This window comes from Podarcis gaigeae (assembly GCF_964106915.1).
Source record: "Podarcis gaigeae genome assembly, chromosome: 17".
Taxonomy (NCBI): Eukaryota; Metazoa; Chordata; class Lepidosauria; order Squamata; family Lacertidae; genus Podarcis; species Podarcis gaigeae.
In genome coordinates this window covers 9,866,742-9,880,758 of record NC_139694.1, presented here as the reverse complement: position 1 = coordinate 9,880,758, position 14,017 = coordinate 9,866,742, and the positions used below count along the sequence as shown (strand labels likewise).

Below are 14,017 nucleotides of genomic sequence, written 5' to 3'. Positions count from 1 at the left end.
TAGTAGTGCAAGTCTTAATGGAACTGGTGAGTATATTGACACACAAGCCTGGAGTCTGAGTGGGTAATGAAGTCACTTCAGGTTTAAAAAGGGTATGTGTGGTTCAGTGTAAAGTAAGGGATATACATATATATGCGCAAGATAAAGCCAAGATTGGTGAAAAGTGAGATAGATGGCTTGAGAGCCACAGGTTTGAGATCCTCACCAGAGAAGGAAGACTTTGCCAGAGCTCCAATCCCATATGCATTGGAGTTTCGCTTCAGCTTGGGGAGGATGGAGGTTGTGTCTTCCATGGAGAGCTGCAAAGAGAGATCATGTAAAAGGAATGAAAAGGTAAGAGGGGGAGGGAAGGAGACATTCCAGTCTGGACTTCTAAGAACACAAGGAACTGGGAAGCAGAAGAAACCAAAGGAGAAGGGACAAATAAAGATGGGGAAATTAGTAACTAGACTGAAAACCTGCATGGGGCTTGGTCAGGAACTGCCCGTGGGAGGGAATTATTGGGTTGTGTATGCCATTTTGGATATTCCTGTCTTGGGCCAGCCCTGGTGTGCTAAGATGTATCTCATGACTAGTCAGGTGTGCTTTTTTGGCCAGAAATTTGTTCAGGTGAAGTATTTATAAAAATATGAAGATAACAACAAGCAGCAACAACGACAATCTTAAAGATTGTTCTGCATACACAGCACTGGAGCGAAAGGAGAAGAATGGGAAAAGTTTAATACTGACTGGATGAAGATATTACTGTGGAAAGGAGGTCAGAAAGGTCTTTTAAAAAATGTAACTAAGCAGATGTCCCTGGTGCCACACATTTTTTAATTTCAGTTTGCCCCATGTTTAGAGCAGGGCTTTAAAATTACAATAAACAGAGGACTGCTGTTGAAAACTGTAGCCCTGTGTTAAGTTCAGCAACATGTGGCATAACTTACTTAACATTCTGATGTCACTGTGCTCTTCGTTTCCTTGCCTCTGCCCCCAAAACATTGGCTGTCACTGGAGGGGCAACACTCAGTGCAATTGGCATGTGTCATGGGGAAAATGGAACTGAATGTTACAAAGGGAAAGGAGATAATCTGAAAGGGGATGCTTTGTGTTTATCTATATGGTCGCTTTCATGCTTCTTATTCTTGAGGTTGTGGGGCTGCATTTATAGTATAGTTCTGCTGAGTATTCAAAGCCTTCTGTATAAGGATTTCTATCACCTGGAGATATTTCCATGGGAATGTGACGCTGAGGTAAAAAAATAAAATAAATCGAACCTTTTCCTTTCCTGCCCTTGAACAAAAACGATTCCAGAACCTTAAGCACTGTGTTGATGGTGAATCAGTCGATCTGTACAAAAGAAAATCTCTCTCTATTTCCACCTCCCTCCCTAAATAAAGAGGCTTTGCTAATGAAGAAGACTAGAATAATGGCTGGGGTGAGGAACATTGTGCTAAAAAGCAGCCCAGAGTCTTGCAGCAATTTAAAAGATTTGACAAATGTATTCTATGTCAGAAGCTTTTGTGGAAGTGACTAATACAGCTACCCCTCTGGGGGGAGGGGATGTACAAAGTAATTGTTGAAAGGTTAGCACCTCTTCAGAGAAGCACAAATTTCTTTGTGAAAAAGAGGGAGTAAAACATGAATCACAAGGGTGAGCCATACCGGGCAGGTGAGTCTCAGGCCATGCCAGCATGCTTCACTCACGCCATTGTACTCATGTCCTTGCCTGATAGGTGTCTGAATCGGCCATTCTTGAGGATGCTTGCCATGCTATCTAGCAAAGCTGTTTGCAGCTATTGATCTTAGGTGAGCAAGTGTACAGGTGTATGTGGCAATAAGCCCCAGGCCATCCCAGCTCTGCAACTCCAGGCTCTGCCCAACAGAATAAAGCTAATTTAAGCTGTCCTCCTTCTCCAACTCCTCCTCCTCACAGAAGTCAAACATAATAAAGTTCACTTCAGCAGGAATTTATTATTCTTGTATAAAAATGGAAGGGATTTGTTCATTTAAAAAAAGAAGGAAAGCTTTTGTTATGTACTGAGTTGAATAGGATCCAAAAGGCAGCAGTCTGATTGGTCCTAGAACAATAGGATTCAGAATGCAGCAGTCTGATTGGTCCTAGAACAATAGGATTCAGAATGCAGCAGTCTGATTGGTCCACAGGAGCCACCCAATCCAGCTCCAGGTGGAAGGGAATCCGCAACCTGATTGGCCTACAGGAGAATCCCGGAATTAGCCAATCACGTGGGGCCCATTGTGTAAATAATGTATATAAGGCAGACATTCTGGGGGAACTTCCATTCCTCCTCACCACTATGAGCTGAATAAAGAGCACGAAATCCACTCTTGACTCCGAGTATATTTCAACCTTACTTGCATTTCCTGCCCACATCATATTTGTATCTGGCTTGGGTTGTTTTTAAAAGGGGTTAGAGGCACAAATTCACAGAGGGTAGATTCACCAGCAGCTATTAGCTAAGATAGCTAAGAATGGAAGTTCCGTGTACAAGGATTCTGATCAACATTTAGCCACTGTGTGAGTTTGGGCCAGTCACTTGGTCGAATCTACTGCGCAGGGTTCCTGTGAGAATTATTTATGCATTTATTTCATTGGTATCCCACTTTTCCTTCAGCTTAAGGTGACACCCCATTTTATCCTCACAGGAATCCTACAGGGGTTAGGTCAAGAGACAGTGACTGGCTCAAGGTCACCCAGTGAGCTTCATGGCAGAGTGCGGATGTGGACCTTGGTCTCCCTAGTCCTAGGGCAGTACTCTAACCACTACGCAACTATGGCTTTAACTCTGTGTTTGCCTTTCTGAAGGAGAAGCCCATGGCTTTCGTTCTAAACTATAAGTAGTGCAAACCATAGCTGGTGTGATGTCCACACTGAGTAAAGGAGAGTGACAAAATTTCAAAATAAATGGGAGCGCCTCCTATGTTTAGAAAGAGTGCAATATGAAGAGTTAAACTAAAATGTATGAGGCAAATCACTACTTCTATTACTGGATCCATTCACAACCGAGAAAAGTAGGCAAATTGTGGTTTCAAAATATAGTGCTTGTGTGCCACAGAGATGCCCTCATAACCGAAATCCTTAAATGCACGAAAGCATAATTAAAACGTTTAGCAAAATAAATATTCATTTATCCATCCACCTAATTCAAAAGTACAGATCTCTGCTGCTGCTTCCCTGCCTCTGGGTAACTAATGCAAAGCAGGAGTGGGTGGCAAGGAGGTGCCAGTCCTCACTGGAATGACTGCAGGGAGAGGTGGTGGGCCATTCACATGCCCGCTCTGGGCCAATTTTTATTTGATGTGATTCCTAAATGTTCAGCAGGCACCCCTGTAATCACTATGGGTCAGACTGGAAGCAGCAATACACCCATCTTGAGATATAATCCAAAACCCACCAGTAGCAAGATAGGCTCCCACACAGACACATGGAGTCTATGCAAGAAAATCTCTTAGGGCAACAGTGGGGAAGCTGGGGCCCTCCAGATGTGGTTTGGCTGAAGCTCCTATCAGTCCTAGTCAGCACAGCCACTGCTCAAGAAGGATGGGAGATGTAGTTGAGCAATTCCCAGAGGCCAACCTCTGTCTTAGGGAATGGGGACGGTACTCACGTTAATGCCATCCCAGGAGAAATCTGTCCGTGTTTGCTATGGAGAAAGAAGAGGCCAGGTTAATGTCGTATGTGAGTTCTCTGCATATAACATACATTACTTCCTCTACCAGCTGATCCTACTGGTTACTATGAACAACCTACTACTTAATCGCTTATTGAAAAAGGGTGTTACTCCTTCACTTTAAGGGTGCACGCTTGGAAGCGCATCCCTGTCCAATTTGCTCCTGATGGCCACAGCCGTACGTGTGCAGCCATCATGTGCTACATAAAGAATAAGAAAGATGACGAGACAAAGAGAAGAACAGAAGTGGGCTGGGAGAAAGGGAGAGAGAACCACGGACATGCAGAAAATATATATAAAACTCTTCTGGGATTAGGAATCCCATGGCGATCAAACCCCTTCAGTCTTTTATGGCTGAACACTAGATCTCTGACACCAGCAGACGTACATTCAAAGGGGATGAATGTGCAAGATTAAAAGCTTATTCACAACAGTAACGGATGATTAAGTGCATATAGATTTATACAACAATATGGAGCTCTCTGTACCTTGAGGCTAGAGGCTTTCTTCTGCTCCCCTGCATGCTGCCCAATTTTTTTCCTGTTTTTCTACATTCATTCAAGCTCCTTTGGTTCTGCTGCTTCCAACTTCTCTTCATGAGCCCTGTCTTCCTTTTGTTCTTTCCTTTAGCCCTCCATTTTCTATTGTGCCATCTTACTTTCAGAATCCCCTTTCACTGCAAATATATGTTCTGCATTGGCTATACACACATTAAAATTTAGCTTTTCTCACATGCTTCTGTCCCCAGTTCAGGGGTGGCCTTGCAGGTGCTGTTGGGATATAATTCAACTCCAATGATTGGTTTTGCTGGCTGTGTCTGATGAGAGTTGTAGTCCCGCGGCACCTAGAGAGCCACAAGGTAACCACCCCTGCCCTGACTGAACTGTTTCTCTTCCCTCCCCATCTCAGCTCAGCCCTTCAATTCCCCTCTTCAGTTTCTTTCATGCTCTCTCCCGTTTTCGCCAAATTACAAACTTGCAGGCAAAAACTGTGACACACACCCTATGCACAATCCAGCTCGTCATGAATAAACATGACGGTAATGCACAGCTAGTTGCATGGAAAGGAGAATGAGTATGCACATTTGAAAGCACACGGAAATGTGCCCACCATTCAAATTCATGCACAGTGCGCCTCTGAATGCGCATCCAATTTATCCAAATCTAGGCAGTAGATGTGTGCTCACAGGCCTGCTTATATGCACAGATCTCCTTAGCTGAGGGAAGGAGTTTGTCTAGCTAGTTATTCTAAAGATAAGCCTTGAATATTAAACATAGACTTTGGGAGGTGCTGCCAGTCAAAGTAGACAGTACCTATGCTGGATCACATCAAGGGTCTGTCTGGTCCAGCAGTTGCTCTCCAACAATGGGCAATGAGATGGAAAGTTCACAAGATCAGCAAGATGGCACCGAATGAGTCCCCTCTTGAGCCACTCTAGTGCCGGCGGGTTAGGTGGCATCCTGGTAACACACTGACACCAACCATCATCGCACAAAGAGAGGGATTTCTGGAGTCATCCCCTACAGCTTAGCAGTGATGTACTGAAATGAAACTTTCAACCTCATTGCATTTTGCAATGGTGAGAGATTCATAAAGCTAAAGTGGCCTGTTTGAATAAAAATAGTATTCATCTTTTGAAAAGACCAAAGGTCTCATCAGATTGCATTCACTGAAGCTTATTACATAGATAACTCACATGCATAAAATTACAGATGGTGGAGCGGCTGCCAAACAACAAAAATAACACCGTCTACGGAAACCACTGCCTGGTAATCAAAAGGCAGATATCTGGCAGCAAATTTAGAGCAAGAAGAGGAGATTCTTCTCTGTATGGCAACAGCAAGGCAAGAACATGCTATAGATTCTGTAGCATCCTTTTGCATTGCTGCAGCCACCCAAGGAAGCTTCTCCTCTTCTTGTTGAAAATTCGCTATCAGATCCCTGCCTCTATACCAAGGGTGGGCAACTTCCAGACCCAATTATGCTGGCTAAGTCATGCCAACTTGTCATCAGTTGTCTATGACATCAGGTATGGAGCAGGTAATAACCTGGTTCAGCCCAAAGGTGATGCCTGCAAATCCTTATATGAAGTGCTGTGCACACGTCTCTGCCAGGTCTTATAAAGTGCCCCACAAAACATAATAAAACATTAAACATTAAAAACACAACAACAGCAACAACTAAAAACAGTTGCAAGCATTCTTTAAAAACACCATTGCAAATATTATCAGCTAGAGATCTCAGAGTTGCCAGGAACAGTGGCTTTCAACCACCTGATGCCTCTGTTAACAGGAATGTTTTTAAATTCCTTCCAAAAGTCCATAATGAGGGAGGGCATTCTGCAAATGGGGAAGCACCACTGAAAAGGCCCTGTCACGCCGCCAACTGGGCAGCCACCAGTGGCACTTGGAAAGTGGCTATCTTGTGAAGCACTCGGCAAAGTGTTCTTTAAGATCCACGCAGGCAGAACAGGGCAACCAACATCATTGCGACATCAGATGATTACAGGTGGGTGGTCCCACACACCTGTCATACTCGGCCCATGAGAGGTAGGGGAGATAATGATCTGGCCCAAAGTATAGAGAATATCACAGTATTGTCAACACACATCCAGACCATTGAGCAAATTGTTTACACTGTCCCAGACACCCACTTCATGGAGAACATCTGAGATGTCCCAAAGTTCCATGTACCTGGAATCAAACTCATTTGGCTCTAATCAAGTAGTCTGCTGCAACTCAAAGTTCAATTGTGCAGAAAATGAATAAAACTAACTATGTCTATGTTCTCTAATGCAAACAAAGAAGAACACTGCCTTCTGTCACTTTATGCTCTCCAAACTTGATCCTGATACTCTGTCTTCTTAAGAGGACACGGAATGGATACTTACCTCGGTGGACGGCCGGTGGATGCTGCTGCCATGGAGTGAGCTGGTGCTGTCCATATTGATCTGGTCAACATCTTTTAGTCCTTTCCAGTCCACAGCAATCACCTCGTTTCCTGCAATCGCACAGAAACTGCGTCAGAGCCTGCTGCTGCTTCCATCATACAGATTTCATTCCAAAACTGGAACATCCACTGCATTTATCCAAGCCATAGTGATACAAGCCATTCGTTGGGTCAATAACTCACGCTCTTGTTAAAATTAAGGAGAGGACGGGGAGTTGTTTTATGGTTAACAAATCAAAGACCACAAATTCACTTTACAATCTTACAGGGCAGCAATGGCAGAAATACCTGTGAGGGCCAGGAAAGGCTCTTTTAAAAAAAATAAAAAATCCCCGGGCTCACCATCCACTAAAGACAACGGATGTATTTCAATGCAGAATATTAGTCAAGCAGAGAGGTAAAACAACTTTGCTCCAGGTACAATGAAATCAGCACAAACTCTAAATATTAAGTTCAAATATTGGTATCAACAACCAATATCATCGATCAAATAAGGAATACATAAAATATAATTCTGTTTTAAAATACAGATTATTAAAGGTGACTGATGATAAAACATAGGTTATTCAGTATGGCTTGAAGACAAGATTCAAGTAGGATGTGTTCAGACAGACCTTTAGTGGAGGGCTTTCTATTTTTTTACCACTCATAAGGTAACCCAGCTCCCTTAGCTTTCAAAATGCGTTTGACAGATGTCCTCCTTACTAGCAATTCTGACCCCACTATCAAGCATATTTCCTGCTCCTCACTCCTTCATCCAGCTGGCTGTTTACTCTATTTATTTTTTAAAGTATAGCGCTAATGTCTATACATTAAACAGGAATGTGTTCTTGTTTTTGTTAAAGCAAAATCCATCTTAAGGGAGCTGCAAAACATTTCTAGGGAGAAGGATTAGTGGTACCCCACATGCTGGTCAACTAGTACAGTTCACAACCAGCTTCAGCTACAAACTGGCTTAACCGGTTTCCCACCTTAGCTTCATCCTGAACAGGGAGCCTTCTATGTTTGTAGTATTCTGAGCCATGTTCCACAGCCACTCAACTGCTCAAATAATATAGGACTGTACACACACACCCTTAAATATCAAATATAAAATGCCAAACAGAAACGGTCTATGTGCAATCCTTACTGAATCTACAAACAAAGATAATTTTAAATTTGTAAAATAATTAAACAGAAAAAATAACAGAACAAAAATAGGATGCAATACAGATCCTTGGGGCATTCAACTTTCTACATTCTTCCATTGAGATAACTGTCCATTTATTCTTAACCTCTGCTTCCCATTTCTTAAGCAGTTATTTATCCACATGAAGAGATCTCCTCATATTCCATGACTGCTAAACTTACTCAAGAGTCTGTATGAACTGCACCAGAAGATTTTGGAGGAGTGTGAAATGTGAAGGGTAGACAAATTTTGACCTGCACATTGGTCCAAGAGGTGTGGATCAGGTCATTTCATTTAGGAATTTGCAAATATCTAATTCCTTAACCATCATTCTTAAGGCTGAAAGAAGAGTTCAAACAAGAGAGGTGGTTTTAAAAGAAAAACAGCTTGAATGGCACATATCGTGTTGTCTTGTGTTCATTCCTTTGAGTGCAATAAAGCCAGTTATCATCCGTTAAGAAGGAATGTAGAAGCCTGCAAGAGGGACCGTGAGACCAACTGTTCAAAGATCACATTTGATTCAGACTGAGGATGCATGTATAGGTAGCCTTGAAACAAGGTTTGAAACTGAAAAAGCAGAACATCTGATCCTGAGGTGAGAGACGATGATAAACCAAAAGAAACTTTAGTCACACAAAGCACCTGTGAGACTTGATGACAATAATATAGACACAGAGATTCCCATTACTAGCTTGAAAGAGAAAGTGACCCAGATCCCTAATAACTTTACCTTCTAAAATGTTAATTTTATTTCATGGCTCTGAGTGCATCATATTTGCAGCAACAGATGTTATATTTTATTTTTATTCCCCAGCCAAGTAAGTCCCTTTCCTGCTCAGCAATGATCCATTAGCTCATATTTTCAAGTGCATTTTTATAAGCCTAATTTTCTACCTGTGCATTAATCACAGCTTTTCTGCCCACATGACTTTAGCGTTTGCCATTCTCTATAATCAAATAAAAGTGCATTGCCCATATTGCAAGTAAAAGTGTGTTGCCTTTGTACAGCAAACCAGTTGTCCGACCTAAAGCATTTAAACTCTCAAGATATGGCCTGAACTGAAGGCACAAGGCCATCATCTTGCTGAAGCTAAACAGGTCTTGCCCTGGTCAGCATCTTTCACAGGAGACCTCCTGGAAATCACATGTATTCCACCTTAAGGACTTAAGAAAGCCGCTGTTGCATCAGGTCAAAGGCCCATCTAGTTCAGCATCCTGTAAGATACATATATAATTCTATTTGTATGCTGCCTTTCCAGCCTTTGCATTGTTAAAACCATGCTCAAGGCAGCTCACAACATGATTACAAACATAACAAAAGTAAGGTAAACGTAAAGGTAAAGGGACCCCTGACAATTAAGTCCAGTCGTGAACGACTCTGGGGTTGCGTCGCTCATCTCGCTTTACAGGCCAAGGGAGCCAGCATTTGTCCGCTTCTGCAGACAGTTTTTCCGGGTCATGTGGCCAGCATGACTAAGCCGCTTCTGGAGAAACCAGAGCAACGCATGGAAACGCCATTTACCTTCCCACTGGAGCAGTACCTATTTATCTACTTGCACTGTGTGCTTTTGAACTGCTAGGTTGGCAGGAGCTGGGACCGAACAACGGGAGCTCACCCCATCGCGGGGATTTGAACCGCGACCTTTCGATCGGCAAGCCCAAGCGGCACAGTGGTTTAACCCACAGCCCCATATAACAAAAGTAGTCATAACCAATAAATAAAACATCAAGAAGTACAAAACCAAGTTGAAGCAATTTCCACATAAATCACAACAGCATCTAAAATAAGGATACACAAAAATTAATACCTCCACACCAAAACCTCCTAAACAACACCCCAGCCCAAGTGTCTGTTCAGGAGCCTCAGCTTTTGTAGATGGAGTCAGTCCAGGCCCCGCCCTCCCCGGTCAGATGGAAAGAGGCCTGCAAGACATGGAGCCGGTCTTCCAGGACTCACAACCAAGATGCCCAAGGGAAGACCACAAGCAGGACTTGAGTACAACAGCATTCTCCCCTCTCAGGATTTCCAGCAAGTAGTATCCAGAGGTCCACTGCCTCCAACAGTGCAGGCAGAACATAGCCAATGATTCCATGATGGAAGAAAGGTCGGGTATAAGTGCATTATTATTTGTTGGTATTATTTGTTGGCTGCTAAAAAAATTGTAGTATTCCCCCCCCCCCTCCCAGATGCTTACAAATCCTGTATTTTATGTAGCATTCCAAAAATGTGCTTCTGCAAACACAAGTACAGCAACCTGTGGACAGGATTACAACTGAGTTCTTCCTCTGTTGCCCATTGGCATCTGATATTAAACACTAGGAAATGTAGAATTCAGCAGGCAATAGTCAGGACAGGAGCATGAGGTCTCTGTAGATACCAGGATAATCTTGCCTTTGAAGTGTGTGGCACCTACGGTTAAAACAGGGTTCCCCTTGAATCTGGCTTGGAGCCCATCACTATGGAAAAGGCAGCAATGTGGCTTTCCTGCAGCTGCTCTTCACTCGTTTTCTAACAGGAACTTATTTCCCATAGCTAGGCAACCAAACCTCTCTGCACTTCAGGGGCTACTGGTGTCACATCCATATTCAGCCACTTCATAGCCCAGAGTCATTTGGACCAGCAAAGGACTTGTACTTGTCTTTCACAGGTGGGCAGTGCATCTATGTGCCCATTTAATGCCCAAGAAACTCTAGAAGCACCTCTAGGAAATCAGTGCCCAGGGATCTTCTCTGGAGAAATCCCTATTGCAAAAGCACACTGCTGCTCATTGATTACTATGTGGCTACTACTGGAGAATGGGACGCGGGTGGCACCGTGGGTTAAACCACACTGCCTAGGACTTGCCGATCAGAAGGTCGGTGGTTCGAATCCCCGCGACGGAGTGAGCTCCCGTTGCTCGATCCCTGCTCCTGCCAACCTAGCAGCAGTTCTAAAGCATGTCGAAGTGCAAGTAGATAAATAGGTACTGCTCCGGTGGGAAGGTAAACGGCGTTCTGGTTCGCCAGAAGCAGCTTAGTCATGTTGGCCACATGACCTGGAAGCTGTACGCCGGCTCCCTCGGCCAGTAAAGCGAGATGAGTGGCACAACCCCAGAGTCGGTCACGACTGGACCTAACGGTCAGGGGTCCCTTTACCTTTACCTTACTACTGGAGAACTTCACAGGATATTGCACCTTTAGTATTCTGCAAGTTACCTACAGGGCTGACCCACCCAGTGCTTTTTAAAAAGAAAAATAGGTGCCGGAATTCACCATGGGGCAGCCCTGGACGGATGCCAATCTGACAACAGCCACGTTCACCAACCACAGAGCTGCTAAAAATTATGGCAAACTCTCTCACTAACTGGTTTGGGGGTCGCTCCTGGTTCTGGCACAGGTCAAATAAATGCACCCATGTTCTCTTAGATTCAGGCAGATGGTTAGGGCATCTCGGAAGGGCCCTCACGCAAACGCACACATGTGCAATGTTAGAGGCCTGGGTGCAAAGCTTAAAGCCTGCCACTACTACACGGGAGAAAAGGAAATATGAATTGGCCCCACCTCGTAGCTTGACCAATTGCGGCTAGCAGCAGCTAGAAGCTAGGTGAAGCCATGGATTTTTTTAAAAATCTAGATTCGCATATGCTGGCTGGCTTCCGTTTTGAGTTGAAATGTTTGCTTTGGGCTTCTTAAAAGTATGTCAAGGCAAGAAGCGGTGGGAGGAGTGTTGGCCTGCAATGGCGCCCGCCTAAGAGGTGCCGGAACTGCGCTCCGACTGAAAAAAAGCACTGGGCCCGACCATGAGGCGAGGTGAGGCGGTTGCCTCAGGCAGCAGATCCAGCCTCTGAGGAGTGCAATGCTTGTCGATTGCTCCTCTCCAGACTTCTTTACTTTACTCCCCTGCTGCCTTCAGTACTGGGGGCAGGAGATTGCAGAAGAGGAGGCGGCGGCTGTGGGGGGTGGGACATTATCTGTTTTGCCTCAGGTGACAAAGAGCGTCCTGCCTTTCTGACTCGAGTCTTACCCAGCTAGCTTCCAACATACAGAATAGCTCATTTGCTTCATATAAGATGAAGCCATCATTGGTCAGATACGCTAGCAGTGGACTCTCAGAGTCAACAGGCATCTGCACCCTGCTAAACGACAAAATAATTAATTTTTTTAATACAGGAGAAAGGCAATTACAATATTTAGATAATTTTCAAGTTGGCTCTGAATTATTGCACAGAAGCAAGTGGTACAGGTTGCCACAGCGCATAGATGCAACTGATTAGGAGAGAGTGTCTGACTCATTGAGTGCATCAGCCATGAGTGAAGCTGGGCGGAATCGGAAAATTGAAGAGGATTACTGACATTTTAAAAGTCGCACGGGAAAAGCAGCTTGTGCAATTAGGCTGCCGGTGAGAACGGAAAATGTAAAACCCAAAGTTGGGTGCAACAAGGAAGGGCAGGGTGCATTTGCACCAGAGTCTCCCACAGGACACGTATGAGAAAAAGCTGGTGTCATTGACATTAGATCCAGGATGGAGTCACTGACTGGTGTCCCACTCCAAACTCTGAAGGCAAGGAGGCTGTTTATAGAGGCACATAAAACTAGCATTGCAACTTTTTTTTTAAAAAAAAAAGTAAACCAGTTAAACATCAAGAAACCTGCTAATAATCTTTTAAAAAACTATGTGATAAATGAGGCAGATTTTTAAATTTTAAATGTGTTAAATTATATTTTTTTACAAGTACTGTATACAACAAACTTGGCACGGTGGTACCATCTCAGAAGAAGCATCCTATCTTCTTCTCTCTCATACATACACAGTGCCTAGTGTGACACATTCAGTACCCTACTGGGTTTTCCTTTTGCTTCTTGATCTTTGTTTTAATCATATGCAAATATATGCAGCTTTAATAAGCTAATCAATCAATTAATAATAACATTTGCATAGTGATATGCAGTGCTCAAAACCCTTCACATGCATTATCTAGATGTAATTCTTACAGCATCCTGTGAGGTACGACAAGTATAATTATCTCTCATATTACCAACTAGGACAGGGAGAGTGAGTCACCCAAGGCCACCTTGTGTGTTCATGGCAGACACATGAGATCCAAACCAGCAGCCTTCAGATTTGCAGGGCCAGTCTCTTTGCCACTAGGCTACACAATTTCTTTAAATTGAGCAAAAGCCCCAGAACACACACATAACAGAACCATCAGACCTGCCAACTGGGAAGGACTCCCATTTACGGCTTGAAACGGAGCCCAGCTCTGACAGATCTGCTGCAGCCATTTATCAGGTAGATCTGTCAACCAGGAGGGTTTTAAACGGCAAGATGGAGCTCCACCCCGTCAAAAAAATGATCCATTAGTAAATGTTCCCTCTGGGAGGAGAGCTGAAGCGGATCTGGAGTAGATTCTGCCAGAGGTAGCAGGCAGCAGCCCACCCAGACAGATTTACTCAAAGGGAAGGAGCCCAGCTACTTAAATAATATGCTGGCCATCTACTGCTGTGCTCTGCAGCCGAAGCCAAAACATCCACAAAGATTTAAAGAGGTGGTGGCACATAGAAAAGAAGATTCCTCCCCTTGTAATAATAATAATAATAATTTTTTATTTATACCCCGCCCTCCCCAGCCAAGGCCGGGCTCAGAGCGGCTTACAAGCAATAATAAAAACAAGATGAATGATTACAAACTTAAAAACAAAAATAAAACACAACAATTAAAATAATGGAACATTAAAATATTAAAATGTAGCCTCATCGCAGGAGGAGAAGGAAAAGAAGCGGGAAAAAGAGAGAGGGGGGGGGAGGGAGGGAATCAAACTGGCTCCAAGCCAAAGGCCAGGCGGAACAACTCTGTCTTACAGGCCCTGCGGAAAGAAATCCGATCCTGCAAGGCCCTGGTCTCATGAGGCAGAGCGTTCCACCAGGCCGGAGCCAGAGTTGAAAAGGCCCTGGCTCTGGTTGAAGCCAATCTAACTTCCTTAGGGCCCGGGACCACTAGGGTGTTGTTATTTATGGACACTTACCCGCGAATGTACCTACATCCTTTAAAGCTCCAGTAGGAAGTTCTGGTAGCATTAGGCTGCAGAAACGTGATTTGCAAAATCCAAATGGGAGCAATTCCCCATGATGGTACCACAACACCAACCTTCACTCCAGGATGAGTCGGTTGACATAAACTGTATAAAAGCAACCAAAGGGGTGGGAGGAACCAATTTCAAACTGGTGGGACAGTGATCCATACTAGCC

The 14,017-nt window shown here is 44.0% G+C and overlaps 1 protein-coding gene across 5 annotated transcripts in view; it reads right to left on the bottom strand.

Moving 5' to 3' along the window:
- The window catches only part of FAM131B (family with sequence similarity 131 member B), a 51,206-nt gene that overhangs the window by 7,720 nt on the left and 29,469 nt on the right, over nt 1-14,017 (bottom strand). For 4 of the 5 annotated variants that reach the window (XM_083719412.1, XM_083719411.1, XM_083719413.1 and 1 more), the window contains exons 2-4: nt 6,565-6,674; nt 3,612-3,647; nt 210-299 (exon numbers count right to left, since the gene is read on the bottom strand). In XM_083719412.1, the coding sequence (XP_083575538.1) occupies nt 210-299; nt 3,612-3,647; nt 6,565-6,674 (236 nt within the window). Of the gene's footprint in view, nt 1-209; nt 300-3,611; nt 3,648-4,162; nt 4,459-6,564; nt 6,675-14,017 lie in introns of those variants that run through there. The other variant, XM_083719415.1, reaches the window with a different exon arrangement.